Here is a 19,138-nt window from a genome sequence, read left to right as displayed (position 1 = left end):
ATACAATTATCGGAAGTTATAAGTTCTACTGTTCTAAGTAATTCCACAATCACTCTTCATCTCATAATGTTATGGCCTTCTCCTCATTCTCACTAACAAAGGTTTTTCATACCCATGCCTTAGAAACCCACAAAACTGAGCCAAATAATCAGCCTGAAAGTTGAAATACTGAGCAGTCAATTCCATCTGACACAGATACCACATCACGGGGAAAAAAAAGAAACAAAGGGTTCATCGAAGATGCTATGGGAGCTGTCACCCGTCACAACGAGGAATCAGATATCCTCATTCCATTGCATGTATTAGATGCTACTTCAAGAGCAACAGGGAATTTCAGAGATATTGATGATTATTACGTATAGACACTGACATTTTCATTCTCCTAATTGATCTTTGCTTCTCTTTTAATACTGCATCGCATGTTGTCTACTCCATCACTGGAAAAGGAGATAAAAGTACAATTGACATTGTTGAGAGATTATGTTCTGCAAATTGTTGCGAAAAACAAAGGTCTGCTTGGTCATGCCTTTCATGGTGCAGGCTGAAGTTGAAAATTTGAGGATGTCTCAAAGAGCAGATGGATCAAGAATTCTCTAAGCCTTGAATCATGCAGAATGTGTAATGACACAGTCCATGCTTTCCAGAAGTTGGGCGTGGATGACTTCAACCTGAACAATCTCCCGCTTTGCTCTTGTATAGAGTCTTGATACAACACATCCAGAGAACAAACCTCGTAAACTTTCACAACCTAATTTGTGCCTCTACTTACAGGGGAATATAACATGGTACATTGTAGTTATTTTCAGCGGATAGGCCTATGCATAAACTGTGCAATTAAGTGCTTTGAGCTTCCTACACCAACGGTAGCCACAGAATTCATTATCATGTTCATGTGGCACGAAATGCAAATGCAATTGTTTCTGGAAGAATTTAAAACCAATTCTCCCCATTGTACAGCCCTATACAAGTGCTGTGACTTCAAAAACACATGCAGGGAATGAGCCTAGAAGACATAAACTAAGTAAATATCCCATGAATTTTTAGTACACGGTTAATATTGTTTATTTAAACTCTACAACCAAATCGTCTTAATGGGGGCATTTAGTCACTCAGACAGTTATTGAGGCACTTTTTCCAATTCACAAGTTTTACTCAAATGCAAGCTCTTAAAGGAATGTTTCCCATGGCAGCCATTTTGCATTTCAACATGGCAGTGTACCGACTGGAAGCAGTCCCGCTTACGCAATAATAATACTATTTACTAAAGTGATTGACTTACACATAGGTCCTACATGAAAGTGCTCCAGCATGCTTGAGTTTGCAGGGTAAAGATCTTACAGCACCAATATGGGTCGAAATCCATCTTGAATTTCAAGAGTGGCAGCCAATGCGAATAATCCATTATTACAGAATGTATAATTATGTGTGTGTGTGTTTGTAAAAGAATGTACAATGTACACCACCATAAACATTGATATGCCAAAAAGTTGCTTGCCATTAGCTGAAAAGCAGTCATTTTGAATGATAAAATGGCAGCCTCAAAAATGGCAGCCTCAAAAATGATCTGCAATTTTAGGGAGGGGATCAAAGTGCATCTGAATGTTCAACATCATGAGCCCAGTTTATGCCCGAAATGTGAACTTTCTGTATTGGTTACAACATGAAATATGGGTCAAAATATACATTCTGGTATGGCGGCCATTTTGAATTTCAAGATGGCCACCTATAATATCAAAATGGACCATCATTTCAGATAAAGATGTTTCAGAAAGTTTGATAGCATATGCATGCTGTTTTCCCCAAATTAGAACCTATACACAATGCATATGATATGAGATATAGGCCCAATTACACTTGCTATGGTGGCCATTTTGAATTTCAAGATGGCCGCCAACCAAAATGATCCATCATTTAAAACAAAAATGGATATATTAACATGTCTGACATCTATCATAAGTATGCTTTTTGCCCCAAATTTATACTTTTCATGGTGCTTACAACCTGAGACACAGGTAAAAATACATTTAGCTACGGTGGCCATTTTGAATTTCAAGATGGCAGCCCTCAAATTGTATTAAAACAATATACAACATCAGGAAATGGTGTATCAGAATGTCTGACATCATAAACATGATTTTTGCATCAAATTTGAACCTTCTATGGTGCTCACATTATGAGAATTGGGTCAAAATACAGTTTGCTATGGCGGCCATTTTGAAATCCAAAATGGCGGCTGAAGACGTGGTCGAAAAAAATGGAACCAAAGTTTTTTGGATTCAGCACCCCCAAATTGACAAAGTTAGCTAAAAAAATCAATTTTGGCACGAAAATCTCACGGGGTCCAATATTTCGACATAGCAGACCGTACTAAAAGAATACAAGGATGGATTTTTTTTTTTTTTAAATATTACAGCTTAAAGAATTCCAAAATCTAGGGCCGGTGTATATGAATGTATTCTGAGCCAATAAAGTTCTCAAAAAGGGCAAATGAAGCTCATTAGATCGCCTAATGGGATAATTATGAAAAGACTGGTTTCGTGGGAACATATTTAACTAAAATGCTGGGAAGCGCATTTGCGTTATATGAATTAAAAATAAACAGACCCAGTTGAAAGAAATCTTTAATTTTTAAAATCTTATGGTTGATAAATAATAGATCTGAATGGGAACGTGGCGAGACGCCACGTCATGACGAGTGCCTTTTTTGTGACAACAATAGTTTATCTAATAAAGTTTGATGGGCGCTCGACTCCATGCTAAAATTAAGATAAGGTTATTTAAAGAAAATTTAAACGTCAACAAGGAAGACAACGGAATGTGAAACGTATGTCTGTTAATGATACCAATATTACGTGAAATTATTTTACTTGTGTTAATGATCTGAGGCCTCCACGGAAGTTTATCATCCACTGTGATACCGAGAATTTTTATGTGAGATACACACTCTAAATGAGCTTCATCTGATATCTGTGTGTAAAGCTTCATAACTTGCTTTAAAGCATATATATATATATACTTAGTTTTCTGGAGATTAAAGGGATCGTATAGTTTTGGTTAGGACCTAATTTCAGTTTTCTAACATTTTTTTTTTTGTGAGATAATGAGAAACCTCTTATGAAATATGAAAGAGCATGTACTTCTAAGAATAATTTGTTTATTCGATGAAAAATGGTTTTGAAATGGCTGAGATATACAAAACAAAGCGATTCTAATAAAGTGTGGGACCCACCTTTTATTACGATCGCTTTGTTTTACTTTGTTTTTGGATGTTTCAGTCATTCCAAACCCGATTTTCATGAAATAAACTTTGAATTCCTCTTAAAATGGTATGCTCTGTACTATTTCATGTGTTTTCTTTGTATCTCGCAAAAAGTTAAAAGCCCAATTCTCATCTCCACTAATACTGTATAGGCTCTTATTCACTGAGCCCCTTTTTTAATTCAAAATTTACAGTGTGAACGAGAGTAATTTGGGGTTTGGTGGGAAAAGAAAATATTTGAATCATATCAGCAAAAAGTATAAATGAGAGTACACTGTATGTCAGGATGTCTAATATGTACATACAGCATCACACATAGCGATACACAGCCCGACCAGACGCCGTGCTTCGCACGGCGTCTCCGTGTACAGCGACAGGGCTGTGATATAAATGGATACAACACAAATACTATAGCAACACAGCCATTTACACACGCAAACCGTCATATCTTAGACAGAAAAATCCGTCTGTGCGGAGGAGTTCTTTTTTTTAATCGTTTTTGTTTTTGTTTTTGTTTTGTTTTGTTTGTTTGTTTGGTTGTTTGTTGTTTTGTTGTTGTTGTGTTTTTGTTTTGTTTTTCTTTTACGGCTCTTCTCCGTATAGGAGGGGATTCCGTGGAGCCAGACGATCTTTCAGTCAACCCATACTGATTTGAACCCATTTTGTGTATATCTGCAACTGAGTCTGAAAGAATAGACTAACCCAAACGTACTTCCAAACTATGCTCCACTGCCCGGTGAGGGAGCTCTCCATGACCATGTGTCCTCAACTCTTCTTATCTCCTATCTTCCCACCTCCCTGCGACTGGTATTCCAAACTATTTCATACGTCAAGTGTACAACACACTTAGGAAAAGCGAACCTGCGCAGTACATTACGGAGGTCATTGAGTACAATACTCTATACACAAGTGGATAATACATAAAAGTTGCCCTTCATTAACCAGCTTCAAAACTACTAAGTCTGTGATTCACCACAGGGAGGTGGGGAGCCCCAACCTCCCTGGATGAACACTAGTCATTCTGACCAGGGATCGAGGTTTTGTCTCACCTCCCTGTTCCGACACACCACCAACACATGATGTATACAAACCCGCACCTTTTATGTGCAGCTGTCCACGGTGTTTGCTACAATACACTGGACAAACTGTGATGCGACTTGCCACCAAGACACTCTGTTACAAAACAACGCCAAACTTAATTATGAGTCCAATTCCTTCGTTTATTTGTCCCTAAAATCACAACGTATCTCGTAGAAAAGTATATCCTAACTTACTAATACATAGAATCATCAAACGTACCTCACAAGTCCGTCAAAACCAGCTCTTTGGATGACTCTTTCCAGCTAGCGCATCCAGCGATCCACCACATCCAAAACCACCAGCGCATCCCAGAAGTGGTGGTCAAGACTTTCCCACCAAAGGGCTAGTTTGTCTGGCCATTTCACCTCATTAGGGATGCGATATCAATCCATCAACTACTAGTCAGACAGTCACATAGCCAACTTTATACCCAATCAGTTGCCATTTACATCGCATAATTACAACATACCTCTCGGTAACAATTACCAAACATACACCTGACTGCTTACTTTGTGGTGCAGTACTATATTTTACCTTCTGTGGAAGAATATAGAGTGATGAAACTTACTGACCAGCCTCGACTCTCTGCTATTCTTCTACCACATAGAGCCTACCACTATACTCCAGATCCTTATCTCATTCCCCACCTCCCCGTTCCCCAAGGAGGTACGGAGACACCTCCCTGCTCTGGCCCTACAACCTGCTTTGTTTATACACTTTGGATAAACCTGTCTTGGGGACAGTGCACATTTTTTTTTTTTCAAATTCAAAGTTTATTTCATTTTTCGACAAAACATATAAGTCACACTTCTTTTGACAACAGAGAATAAGGTAAACAAAACATTATGTATCAAAAGAATGTACAACAATAATGAGAACCTTATCGTAATTATACATTGTAGTAAAAAAGAAGCAGAAGTGATCGAAATGAAGTATATGTATAACTTTGCTTAAAGTGCGAAAAATGGAGAGACCCACTAAAAAGACAGAGCTTGTAGAATGTGGGCCCCTCTGTAATAATAACATCAATGGGAAGATCAGTTGAAGCATCATAAATACAAAAGGAAAAAAGAAAGAAAAAATAAGAGGAAGAAGTCTGGAAGCCCACTGAGAATTAGATTCACAAATAAGTACACTTACTCATGTAGACGTGAACAACATAGGACAAGACTAGACAACAAAACAACTGCTGGAAGAAAGGCTGTACGGGACAAAACGGGGTGGACAAGACTAACAGACGCGAACAAACATGAAGCAAGACTAGACAACAAAACTACTTATGAAGAAAAGGCTGTACGGGACAAAACGGAATGGACAAGACTTACAAATAGAAGACAAAATAGAGACAGCGATCTTCGACAGAAGCATGTCAAGAGAAACAGATGATAGTTGTAGAAAAAAAAAAGTGATTTTAAAAAAAGTGATATTGTAACGCCTGAGAGGAGAAAAGCAAGGAAATGAAGGGACGTATGAATAAGAATAAGACAGAAATTCAAGTCTTTGACTCTTTTGGCGATAACGTAGATGACAGCAGACATTCAAAATATTACAATTAACTCTTCAAAGAGGAGAAAAAGTGAGTAAGCCAGTATGTGAGAAAGAAGGCCAAATGGCTAGTTCATTCTGTAGGGTCATACGACTGCAATATAAAGGACTTCAGTCTCCTCTTAAAAGAATATATGGATAGGGCGTTTTTTATTTCATGATTCAAGGAATTCCAGTAGTTTGGACCTATATAAATAAGTGTATTTTTAGCAAGGATCGTGCGTAAAAGGGGTAAATGAAATTCATTTGAACGCCTTAGGAACATAGAATCAAAAATAGATGGAAGCAAATTGTTGCAATACTTATACATGAATTGGCCTAAATTATACAAAATTTTCACTCTCCTATTCCAATCAATTACCGAATAACGAATTTTCAACATAATAAAGACAAACCGTAGGAATAACGAGCCTTCAAAATAACTCGCTACAAAATAATGTTCATTCGAACCATATCCTATATTGAAGTCACGAACATACAGACTTTGCTTGTTTTGTCATGACGAACCTTCGGAGTAACGAACCTTTATGATATTAACGCAAGTTCTCGTCAATTACGGTGTGTAACATGGGGAGCAAGCGCAGAGCAATTTCTGCTTCTGATCTTGTTATATGTCTTTTTTTATCTTAATGGACTTGGGTAATAACCGATCTTCAGTTAAAGGCATAATTTACCATTTGCAGATTAAATAATAACCCAGCATTAGTGCTTCAAAATAGTTCTAAAACGTGAGGTAGGGGTAGAAACAGTCAATGTGAAAATTTGAATCAATCAGTATTATAGTCAATGCTAAATATTGTTAAATATACAAAATGTGAACAAAACTTATAATAAAAATGTTTTTCAGTAGACTAAATCGTCTACAGTTACTGTTTATTGACAAAAAATAGTGATATCTCCTTACATTTTGGGTTTTATTGTGAAATATGTATATTGTAGGATGTTTTGTGATACAACTTACCTATACACATACGCATCAAATGCGATATCTTGAACATTTTTTAAATCACTCCTCCCAAAGGTAAACAAGACCTCGACTTATAATGGAAAATGTTGTCAAATCATCACCCAATTTATCTGTGTGATGGTAATGAAAGCACTGCGTGTGGAAAATAGTTTTTTTCCCAACTTTCAGAGGCTGCCGTTGACATGATTAACTGACAATTCAGACATGTTGTATATTCAACTTGATTTTTTTAAATCTTTGTAGTTGAAGTGTAAATTCAGCTGACTTGCTTGATAGAACACACTGGCGATAAGGCGTAATGTTTCATCAGGACCGGTGGAATACGTCATAGAGATTACAATGTACATTCTTACGTCCATCATACGAGAGATGGAAGAAGTGTTTTCTTTTTGTATTCTCACCATGAGAAAAGAAGCACGCTTTTATAGAATCGAGAATGGCTAAAAATTATTGAAGATTTTGCAGAGGAATTTGTTCTTGACATGAAACCGCTGTTTGTCGTGAATAGAATGCATTAGCAACTCTGCAGAACTGCATTGTTCATATTATTTTTTCAGAATGTCTGTTAGCTATATGCGCACCTCCGAGATGAAAACTATGCTATATAATGGTGGTTTTTTTATGAGTTACAGAGACTGGCCAGATCAGATAAGTCGTTAAAAAAATCACCTCATTATTTCAGAGTAAGAATGGAAGTATGGCACGGTGTAATTAGAGGTCGACATAATGAGTTTCTGTGAAATGTGCGTAAATTGAAGAAAGCGTTTAGCGAAAGAGTTATGTTTCATTAGAAATAATGAATTTGGTTAAATCATTTTCAGTCGTCCAGCAATACATACAGGTTAACAGAACAAACTTTTGCCCTCACATACGCATATCCCCTTAGATATTTCATTCTGATTCAGAACTGAATCAGATCGTCAAAATTTATGTTTGATGCTATTTCTGATTATGGGCAGTATACTCATGGACGTTCACCGCTTTGGACACGGTATAAAACTTCCAGGGTGAATTAAAAACGGTTCCTCTGGGAAGATCCTGCATGGTATAGGTTCACATATTAATGCTTGAATTATACTTTTTCAGGTAAGATAAACGATTTTCAGTAATCCGTACATTTTAAATTTGGCGCTGTTTAGTCTCAATGGCACGCCGTTCAAAATTCTGACACACACACACACACATACACACACACACACACACACACACACATAAATAAGAAGAGCTTGATTCCAAAAGGCGCTCAATCCATTGAAAAATGATGGATTTAGCGTCTTCTGGAAGCTCTTCATTATTCATTTAGGCACATTCTCTTTCACTTGTTAGTTTTATCACATGTGCAACGGAATAGTATATACCGTATGTCCCAAAAAAAAGTTACAACGGGGCCCTCCGCAATGATATCTTTTAAGATGGTTAATCAATCTAAATACAAATTCAGGGTATGAAACCATAACTCATTGCCCATCACATCTTACAGAAAACCCCATTCGATTTGCTTCAGTGGTCAAAGAGAAATGAGGAATTTTGTAGAGGACTGTCGGGAATCTCTTCCGTCCAAATTCTGTCTATTATTCACACACAAGATCATTGGATTGCTAAAATTGGAAAAATCAGACTCATGACTATGCTTTACAACAATCCACATTTCTCTTAGACCGCTTAACCAAATTGAATGGGGTTTTGTGCAAAATAGAGCTAAGATGTTATATTTTAAGACCCTGAAGTAGCACTTAGACAGGTCGATCATATGGGGTGTTATCAATTCGAAAATCTAATTGTAATTTTTTGGGGCGACTTACTGCAGTATTTCCCCAAAAAATTACAATCACATTTTCGCATTGATAACACCATGAATGTGATTAATTCTTTTAAATGCTACTTCAATCGAATATACATTATATACATAATATATAATATATATTGTATACATTATATATAATTATGTATATATATTATGTATATTATATATAAGAAATTAACAGAATCGATGAGGACAGTTTCTTTTCAAATACGTAGAGTCATATGTTCTCTGGATACTTTATCTGCACGTATCAACAAATCAATGAGATTATTCAGTGAAAAATAATCCCTTTTTACCGAGAATACATTGGTCTCCAATCTGCACGTCATAATCATCATAAATTCATCTCCGTTATTAGGTGTGAAATAGTAAAAATTTAAATGTTCATAGTGTATGCATGCGAGGACACTTTTGCCCACTAAAACAGGTTTGAGCTGCCTATAGGAATTTTATCATCAACACTGCTACTGCACTGCTTTCTGTCAGTCGTAATTCATTACCTTATTGCACACACTGAAGAACGTAAAAAAACCAAACGAACAAAAACACTGCATATGATACGATATGGAATAATAATTGTGCACGGTTAGCGCTGCTCACAGCTGCATAGAAGAATCAGGTTTATCACATCTCATCTGTATGATATTGTAATCCTACCAAAGACATATACATGTAGATGCGTATATCCGCCTACAACCTTTATTGGCAATTTTCAAATTGCTATGATAATTTAGGGTCACCGCACAATGACTGCAATACGTGTCTTTGGCTGTATTCGTGTGTGTGTGTGTGTGTGTGTGTGTGTGTGTGTGTGTGTGTGCGTGCGTACGTGTGTGTGTTGTTTGTGTGCGGAGGTGGATATTATATATTTTTATGTGTATATATAAATATTATATCATTCATTCAAGTTTGGTTTGCATAGAAAATGGATATAAAGAGAGGGGAGGAGGATAGAAAAGTTTTAGCTATACACTCTGGAGAGTGATGTGCGTGTGTGAGCTTTTCGATCTGGGTTACTATCACCTAATTATGCTCATTCCAAATCAATAATAGCATTATATACCACAAGTGACGATATATCTATTTACTGTCATCGTATAGAGACTATCATCTTCATTTAGTTACTAGAGATATGCAACATATTGACGTACGATCTTTCACATAGTCCAGCAAATCGAATGCGATTATTATTATTATACTATTATCTTCTATAGCGTCAATTGGTCGCAGGTGCATAGCCATTTTACGTAAAAGGATCATCCGTCTACTAATGTGTGTGGGCTTAGGTGTATACAAGTTGTATAGTCTTCTTCGCAATTACATCATAAAATCAAGTACACGTACCAATTACACGTCAGTGACTTTGCTAAACAAATGGACTATAACATTATGACGAGTACTGTTGGGTTTACATAATATTATGTACATAAAAGCTGACTGAGAACAAAGATAATGCTACGTTAAGATTTGCAAAGGTGATCATCTAATGGGTATGGAGACTAATAATGATAGCATTGCAGACATTATACCTTTTGTGTTATTACATCAAGGACGACAACATTGAATTGTTATGGCATAGTGATCGAACACTTGTTATCGTTATAGATCTATAAATGCAATTTGTTGAAATTGCTTTACATGTAAAAGAATTGATATGACACAGCATAAATTCAGTGAGATGTTAAACATTATAGATGTACAGACAATAATGTTGCATTCAAATTCAAACATTACAGTACATACCTTCTTGACAAAAGATCTTAACTACATTTCAGGTATTAACGGCGAAGTAATGAGCTTAACTGATGAAAGAACAATGAAACTTAACTATACAAATGAACGAAATTATCAGTGTTGATGGAATTGTCAAAAATAGCAGAGTTTAGTTGAGAATTAGTATTCTACCATCAGTGTCTACAGTGGAATGCACACACCAATAATATTGTATTTTCCCTCAATTATATACACGCTTGACAAAATATGTACAGCCGCTTGGTACTTCCTATATAGATATACTCAAAGTGGCCTTCCAACAGGTATATTCACACTATCATAACACCATGTTTTAATTTCAGCTCAGCAAACTCGACAAGGTGTAATGCCGGAGTAAGGTAACAGAGATCCTTATAATAATATGCACTTCTATGGTGTTGAAATAAAACGCTGAATGCGTAATGTGCAACTATACATATCACTTACGTTGAATTCACTCAGTGACTTATGAAACTGGTGCTACACCATTGTTTTGAATCTAAGTTAATTGTTATGACCCACTTGCATAATAAGTTGAATAGAGTTGCACTTTAAACATTTATTAATGTCTCAAATTAGGGCTTAACTAACACTTTTCATGCTGTGATAATCTCATATCGATAGGCCTATACACTGTACGTATATATATGCCTAAATAAGAATCTATTCAAGATACACATGAATTTACTTATGTGAAATAAACGACGGCAATAGCCATGGTATTGTTTATTACAAGACAGTGTTAAAGGTGTAACACAAAAGTGTCCTTTCGTGAGATTTTACTCTCAAATATGCTCACATAAATGAAAATGCAGGCGGCTGTATCTCTACTAAATTAAAATTGCATAAACATAAATTTTGATAACATCTGTTTTGCACGCTAAAATACAATTACGTACATTTTTCCGGCTGTGTACATTATTGCCATGATATCAAAGCTTATAACCAAGGTCCAAGGATAAAGAAAACGTTTTCCTTGAACTCAAAGCAGTCCTACACGGTGATACTGACTGCATGCCAGAATCAAATAATTGACCGTATTATTCGAATTTTATGCATTTCTTTATTACAGACGTTGTTCCTGATATCAAGAAAGCGTACTTCTGAGACTTAATGCTCGACATTCATAGCAACAACGAATGTAGTGAGGAGTACATGATATTAATACACACTCAAAGTATTGAGTAGGCCGATAGGGATTAATGTGTGGAATACACGTTTTTGTCACTCGGTCCGTACAGGAAATGCGACGTCTTATGATCGACACATCAGTCAATCGGCCTATATTGGAGACATTACACTGCCAACGAACCTCTGGCAAGCTTTCAGGTTGTCAGAAAAAAAAAAAACTTTGGTTATAGATGTATACGTGAAATGTAAGTTGATATTAAAGCAATCCCTTATGGAACAAACACACGGTCACACGGTGTGGTTTATGTGAAAATGTCCGAATTTCAAATAGCTATCTCTCAACGACTTTGTTGGGGACCATGCAGTGCGAAGTGGAAGAATTAAAATGGTACAAACAATTCTTCTTCCTTTTTTTATCCATCCTCCTCAAGAGTCGTAACTCGAAATAACACAGCGTTTTATACCATAGGCCTCACTCCTAATTTTATGGGCCTGAACGTATATATTTGGAGCGTATTCATCCTTAAGTGGTTGCGTAATATGAACGCTTATCAAGTCCTGCAGAAGTTTGCTGGAAAAATTATCGACGTCATATTAAATCGACAACTCCGAATTTTACTGCATTTCTCACTTTCGAGTAAGATTGCATGAAACTGTTTAGATTAATCAGATAATATGAACAGACACAGTCATGCCTTCTAATTCAAGAGTGAAACGGGAACTTTGATCTCCTAAAATGTACTGCCAACTCAAGTGTCCGTTAAGAATTGTAAACAATCAAAACCAACATTGAAACTTGGAGCCCAATATTGAAAATTTGTTTGTTTGTTTGTTTGTTTGTTTCGTGGGGGGTACTTTAACTTGACCTTATGAAGCAGTAAGAATAAAAGGTAACAGAAAGAAAGACTATAACACAAAGAAAAACTAATATTGAAATGCTTTACAGCATCGAAATAGAAATGATCTGATCATGTATATACTGTCTGTACACTGTATTTTGTTGGTGAGAAGTTGCTGGTTGCTTCTTTTTTTCTGAAAGAGGTCGTGATTCATGCGTTTATTTTGGTTTTAAATGCTTTCAATTAAAAAATAATAATAAACGCTTTTAGTACCTCGTACTATTTCAACTGTTTAGATTTCGTCTCGTTCTCATTCCATGATATTTGTATCATCTTGTTCCTCCATGTTATAATATATTTCCCCAAATCAATGATAATACTAATTTGACCTAAAATTGATAATCCTCAGGTCAGTAGTATCCGCTGCTACCGATTTCTTCCTAGGTCTTATATCAACCTCCGAAGTAAGTACATATATACTCATCATTTTTTGGTTTCTCTTAATCATCCAAGTAACATTAAAAAAAAACTCTTTAAGGAGGTATAGCTTTTCCTGCAGATGCCCGTAATTGGAAGCAATGATGGTGGGACTGTAAACGCAGGACACTGGGTCGTGATCCTGCAGTATTTCGACGCGATACTCTATGACAATGCTATAGTTATGACGTCGTTTATCACGATCAGTACAACATCACAAACAAACTCTTTTGAAAGAAATAAAATCACACGAAAATAATCATATAGATATGGGGAAACGAATGAACAGACATGAATGACTTGCATATAGAAAACTCGAGTGAGGTGACGATATTTGCACAGGCTGATATTCACATTTTGCAGTAAAACGCATCAATGGTCATAATAGAATCAGTATACGTCGTCCTTTGGTTATGGCGTCATTAAAACCCTACTGCACAATCATGAGTAGAAAGATAGATCTATTCTATATCTTGTCATAATCCGGTGAAGTTGTTTTCATTTGCACAGTTGGCTGACATCCACTGCAGAGGAAAGAAACTCCATCCTGTAAAAGGAGATTGTAAAAACACATGTACACACAATAAATGATGTCAATCGGCTGGGTTTTTGCTATGAGTATGTTGATATAATATAGTACAGTACACGGTGAAAGGATTGTTCCTGTACGTGTATATAGGCCTACATCGTAACGCGCGTTGTGCGTGGTGGCGTGTTTGATTTTGGTGTGGTTTGGGGGAAGGGAAATACTATACGTACCGGTAGTCGTTCTATCCCACGTGATTTAGCTTGAAACTGTGATACCAATGGACAATCTTCGTGATTTGGATGTTCCCTGATTTAAACTATGGCGTTTCTGTCTAATGTAACATAATGTGGCATACGTGTGGTGTCAGGCAATGTGAGATGCAGTTTTATCATGCTGTGTTCTTTGTCATTATAAAAACGGATCCACTTTTGACAAACATTACTTTTTAGTGGATCCCTCCATTTGCTGATTGATTGATTGATTGATTGATTGATTGATTGATTGAATGATTGATTGATTGATTGATTGATTGAATGATTGATTGATTGATTGGTTGGTTGATTGATTGATTGATTGATTGATTGATTATTGATTGGTTGATTGATTGCTTAATAACTTATTGATTGAATGATGTATGTATGTATGTATTTTTTATTCATATAAGCTATTTATTTCTCTATCTACCTATCTATCTATCTATCTATCTATCTATCTATCTATCTATCTATCTATCTATATCTATCTATCTAGCTAGCTAGCTATCTAGCTATACTAGTTACTTATTCATTCATTTATTTACCTAGCTAGTATAGCTAGCTATTATACTGACTCTCCGCACCAGTATGAACTGTGGACAATTTTGATTCATGTTACTTCGGTTGTGCTATCGGGAACAATAATGTCCTGATCATGAGTTACGCATGCACTTAAATGTCCCACAAAATTATATCGTAATAACAAGTTTACTTGAATTGAACTAGCATGCTGGAGCGTCGCGGAACCTGCATTAAAGGTACAAACTGTTCACCATTCGGAGCAGCGATTTTAAAAATGTTCGAGTTATACATTAAATGCATTTGTGTATAATATGTCAGTTGTATCACAAAACATCCTTCCATATAAAAAATATATAATTATGATAAATCTTAAAATATAAGGAGATAACACCATTTTTCATAATAAACCATGACTGTAGACGGTTCAGTCTAGAAACATTCCATCATTATAACGACACATGCAATGGGAATAATATGGTAGAGTTTTGGCAAGGTTTTGTTTCGCGAGACTATAGTAAGTGTTTACTCTAAATTATTGTAACATGCATAAGGTCTCATGTATTCTTTTATCCTGTGAACTAACAAATTTGAAAACATAAATTTAAAAAGAAAATGTTGGAGGTAACGTGATATAGTATACATTGTCCAGGATGGAAATTATTAACGATTACAAGGCTGACAGTCATATTTCATTATTTCATTAATCATATTTTATGGGAATTATTTTTATCCTGTTTGAATTACTAGTATGTGTAAATTCTATATATGCCCAATGTCATGATTATCACGCCTTCTATCATATGCCAATACAGGAAAAAGTTAAATGATTTGCTTGTGCATGTGCTATTTTTGATATGTTTTGTTTGGGGTTTTGTTTTTTCGTTGGTGGTTTCCTGACACGATATCCGGACTTTCGGACACAAAATGTCATGTGCATCATACGAAATGCTGATTTTAGAATTGGATTTTTCAATACTACATGTCACATTTATATTCCTTTCGACACTAAATTTAGAAAGTGATGGGGCGTCGTTTATATATGCATCAAGGATCTAGTTTCACGACGCAGTTTTTAAGTTTGCGTGCAAAAACAAAACTAAATGCATAGTTTCCACATTGATTTTGTATCTAGCGATTTCTGCTACAAGCATTTCAGTAATCCCCATGATTCCTGCGACAATTGCACATATTTGTATTATAAGTTGTCAAATACAACAAATTTCCTTCTTAAAAAAACACACAAACAAAATAAGAAGAAAGAAAACACAACACGGACCCTATTATTATTCAGAGAAATAATATGTGTCAAATATTTAATTCTTTTGACGAAATCTATATATAAATTTATTCAGCATCACTGGCCATCAGTGTTACGTAACTCACCAATATCAGAATGGGTAATTCTCGCCAAAAATTCACGTTTGGGATGATCTCCACCCCTCGGGCTCCCCGAAAGAAGAACATGTAGAGCGCGCCAAAGATGAAATATGCACAAAGACCACAGATGAACCTGGATGATATACGGAAGTAGCATCGAATATTTTAATCATTAATTGGATTGTTTTGGTTTTGCTCTTTTTCACTCGTTTACAGAACAAAGTAATATACATGTATAAAGTATGTTCACACAGCAAATGATATAAATTGATAAGAGTAGTCAATAATAAGGCCTCATTTAAGTCGTACAACTAAATGCGAGAATAACAACGGAATACTATTCTTTTTCTCTTTTTTTTTCATTCACAGGTAAAAAGGGGGTGAAAACAGAGGTTGACTTGGATGGCGACTCTAATAAACCGATACAAACGACGAAAATGTGATTCTGGATTTACATCACTATACCGCACACGTATACTTGTTATAATGTAGGAAAATGCTAAGAAATTATGCAATTATAAATCGCTTGTACGATTTGTTTGTGAGTGTTTGGGTGATTGTGTGGTTTAGATGGAATCGAACAATCGTCGCGTTCTTGAATGGGGATAATGCAGGAATCACAGGCACTGTCCCGAAATTGACCAAAGATTGGTATGTGATAAAGGAAGTGTTCAAGTTCGGCTCTGATCGTTTATTACTTCCTGCCTGTCCTGTCCTTCGCAAGGGCATCTTAACCCACAGTGTGACCACTGGTGTAGTTTCTCAGGCTCCAACAACTTCGTGACGAGAGCAAAATCTTCGAGTATTATAGTCGTTGTTTTTTCCTTCGTGTGTCCTTCGGATATAAACCACTGAATGTATAGGTGATATAGATTTATATCTTTGTGTTTAGCCTTCGTTTATAGTGCAGGTGTCATTGTGTGACCTTCTATATCGACATGCTTTGGCTGTTGGTTGACTTTTAACCAAGTTTGGGCCAAACATTGCTCTAAAATTTTAAGTTTTTGAATGGCCCATGTACCATTTCTCTGAAATTTGAACTTAATTTTACGTCGTGTTCATAGTCCTAATTAGGACTAACATTCGAAGACTATCTGTAACATATCACAGCGCTGATGATCACAAATCAGAAAATAATAGCGTGAATATACCACTACCCGCTCGTCCGATTGAGAATGAGAAGGGCGTTAAGTTGCCACTAAACCCAATACCCCATAGTGTTCGAGACAACTTAAAGCCCTTCTCATTCTCAACAGACGCGCTATGAATAAACATGCAGCAAGGGGAAGGGGTAGTCCTCCCGTACTATGTACATGGTGACGTGTGTATTTAGGTTTTGCTTTTTTGGGGGGGGGGGGGGGGGGAGGAGAGCTATGTAGCCTTGGGAAGTGGACATTGAAAATATCTGACAATAAACAGAACAGAACAGAATTTTGATTTTGTGAAAAAAAAAAAAGATAATGAGGTAAAGTGTCATATTGTATACAAGACAGGGGGAAGATCGCGATCCACAAGATATTTCGGCCTCAAGATGTGGAATAGTCTTCCAGATTATTATAAAGCAGCGTGTTTCTTTGTCTTCATTCAAGAGAAAACATAAAGAACGAATTGTAAAATCATATGTATTATGTAAAAGTGCCTTCCTGCTATATAGTTTTTGATTTGTTTTGCTTGTTGTGTTTTGTATCATTATGTCTTTGTGTTAACTATAATTGACATGTTTTACTATAAAGAGAAGCCTTGACAGGTCAATGCCCTTTCTCCACATTCTGTATTGCATATGATTGCTATGTTGTTTTGTATTGTTCTTTTTTTTCACTCGAGTTGTGCAAGATGTGAAAAAATAAATTATATGAAATGAAAAATGAATTAAATATCGTTTTGGGGTGATGGTGAGTTTTGCCTCTCACACGTCATCACGGGGAGTCAATTCTATATACATTATTTTAATAATATGTTCTGTGTGCTTCTTTGGATTTTATCAAGCAGGGTACTGTATGTTATGTACTCACACGATACAGATCACTCCTCCAGCGGTCAGCCCTTTGGGTGCCGGCGGCGGTCGGACGGTGTGCGGCGTGATCACTGTGGTGATAGGACGGATGGTGTGCGGAGTGTGCCTCGATGTCGCTGGGCGGATGGTGTGTGGCGACAATGAACTCGGAGCTGTGGCCGTCTTCAACGGTACGTGACTAACGCCAGTTGGGGGAAGAACTGTCGCAGTGGCACATACATCCACACATGCGCATCGGGATAGCAGGATAAATTGCTGAAAATGAAACCAACGGGAGTTCGACAATCAAAACGTAATAATTATGAACATTAGATGTCTGTTCTTTTCTTACTGGACGGTTTATCTGTTTTACTGTTTTATTATTTATCGCCAAAGGACACAAAATTAGGCCCTGCCACTTCCAGCCCCGGATTCTATCATGCAAAGACGGATGTTTATGGGATTTTTTTTAACCGTTATTCATCGACACTATATTTTACATATCTATAGAGTTCGTTGATTTCTGCTCAAAACTCTCTTTTCCATCATTGCTACTGTGTTGAAGTGAGGTAATCCTGAAATCTCTTGAGATGACATAACCAACTTCATATTTTAACAAATTAAAGAAAAAAAATGTTCCCATTAACTTACGGCGAAGCATCGCCCTATACAGCATAGATGTACAGTGTGCCATAATTATACACAGTGTGGAAAAATCACCTGTGGTCCAAAGGACCCGGGTTTGATTCTCGAGTCCCTCTGTCGGATAGGACATAAAATGGAGGTCCAGTGCGGGAGAGAGTCACAACTCGTGCACGTAAAAGTTCTCACTTCATCGTAAATTAAAGAGTAGGGTGTTTAACCCGGTGGAGTGGTCCTGGCATCCAACTGGACCCCATGAAAGACCATGACAGCTATATTGCAGCTGCTGAATATGAGGAAGGTTATAAACTCACGAAAGTGACAACTTTCAAGGCGGGATCGTGCAAACCATCCACAACTAATTGGTCCTGGTCCTCTTCTCCACAAGCTGTAATGATCTTGGTGACGTATCTTAAGTGAGAGAAAAGAAATAAAGGGACGAAGAAAGTCTTTCCGCATCATTTCAATATTATTGTCACCATAATCATAACTCCTTATCGGCAAATCTGTAAATTTAGCATATGACGATATCATGATATGTTTCAATGACTTGCGCAATAACTCGAATCTCGAATACACCAGGTATACATTGCTACCTCGTTATTCAATGATTATTGATTCTTATCATGTCATACTAATTACTGTTATTACTGTTAACTATCCTTATCATACTCTATATTCCGCATCTTAGTACACAACAGGATGTGATTTCGATGACCATATATCAAAGGTACATGTGCAAAATAATGGTTTGAATTCTCAAAGGCATCAATTTTTACAGTCTTGAAAATCGGTGATGATTAAATGATTAATTATTAGATTGACAGGATTAGTTTTTATATAGTTGTTTCCAATCCTTCTGATTACGTCGTGTTATGACGTCATGTCCCTCGATAATATTGATTTCCTGGAGTGCCCTTTTATCATAACTAAGTATTCAACAGCGCAGTAAATATCATACATAATT

At 36.4% G+C, this 19,138-nt stretch overlaps 1 protein-coding gene across 1 annotated transcript in view; it reads right to left on the bottom strand.

The window, feature by feature from the left end:
- The window catches only part of LOC139733395 (uncharacterized), a 30,130-nt gene that overhangs the window by 2,676 nt on the left and 8,316 nt on the right, over positions 1 to 19,138 (bottom strand). The window contains exons 4-6 of the mRNA XM_071644225.1: positions 18,486 to 18,582; positions 17,549 to 17,805; positions 15,543 to 15,669 (exon numbers count right to left, since the gene is read on the bottom strand). Of these exons, the coding sequence (XP_071500326.1) occupies positions 15,543 to 15,669; positions 17,549 to 17,805; positions 18,486 to 18,582 (481 nt within the window). The remainder of the gene's footprint in view (positions 1 to 15,542; positions 15,670 to 17,548; positions 17,806 to 18,485; positions 18,583 to 19,138) is intronic.

Source organism: Diadema antillarum, unplaced genomic scaffold, assembly GCF_040938485.1.
Source record: "Diadema antillarum isolate AM-2024a unplaced genomic scaffold, OU_Dant_1.0 seq00000474_RagTag, whole genome shotgun sequence".
In the NCBI taxonomy this organism is placed as follows: Eukaryota; Metazoa; Echinodermata; class Echinoidea; order Diadematoida; family Diadematidae; genus Diadema; species Diadema antillarum.
This window is presented reverse-complemented; position numbering and strand designations above follow the sequence as displayed.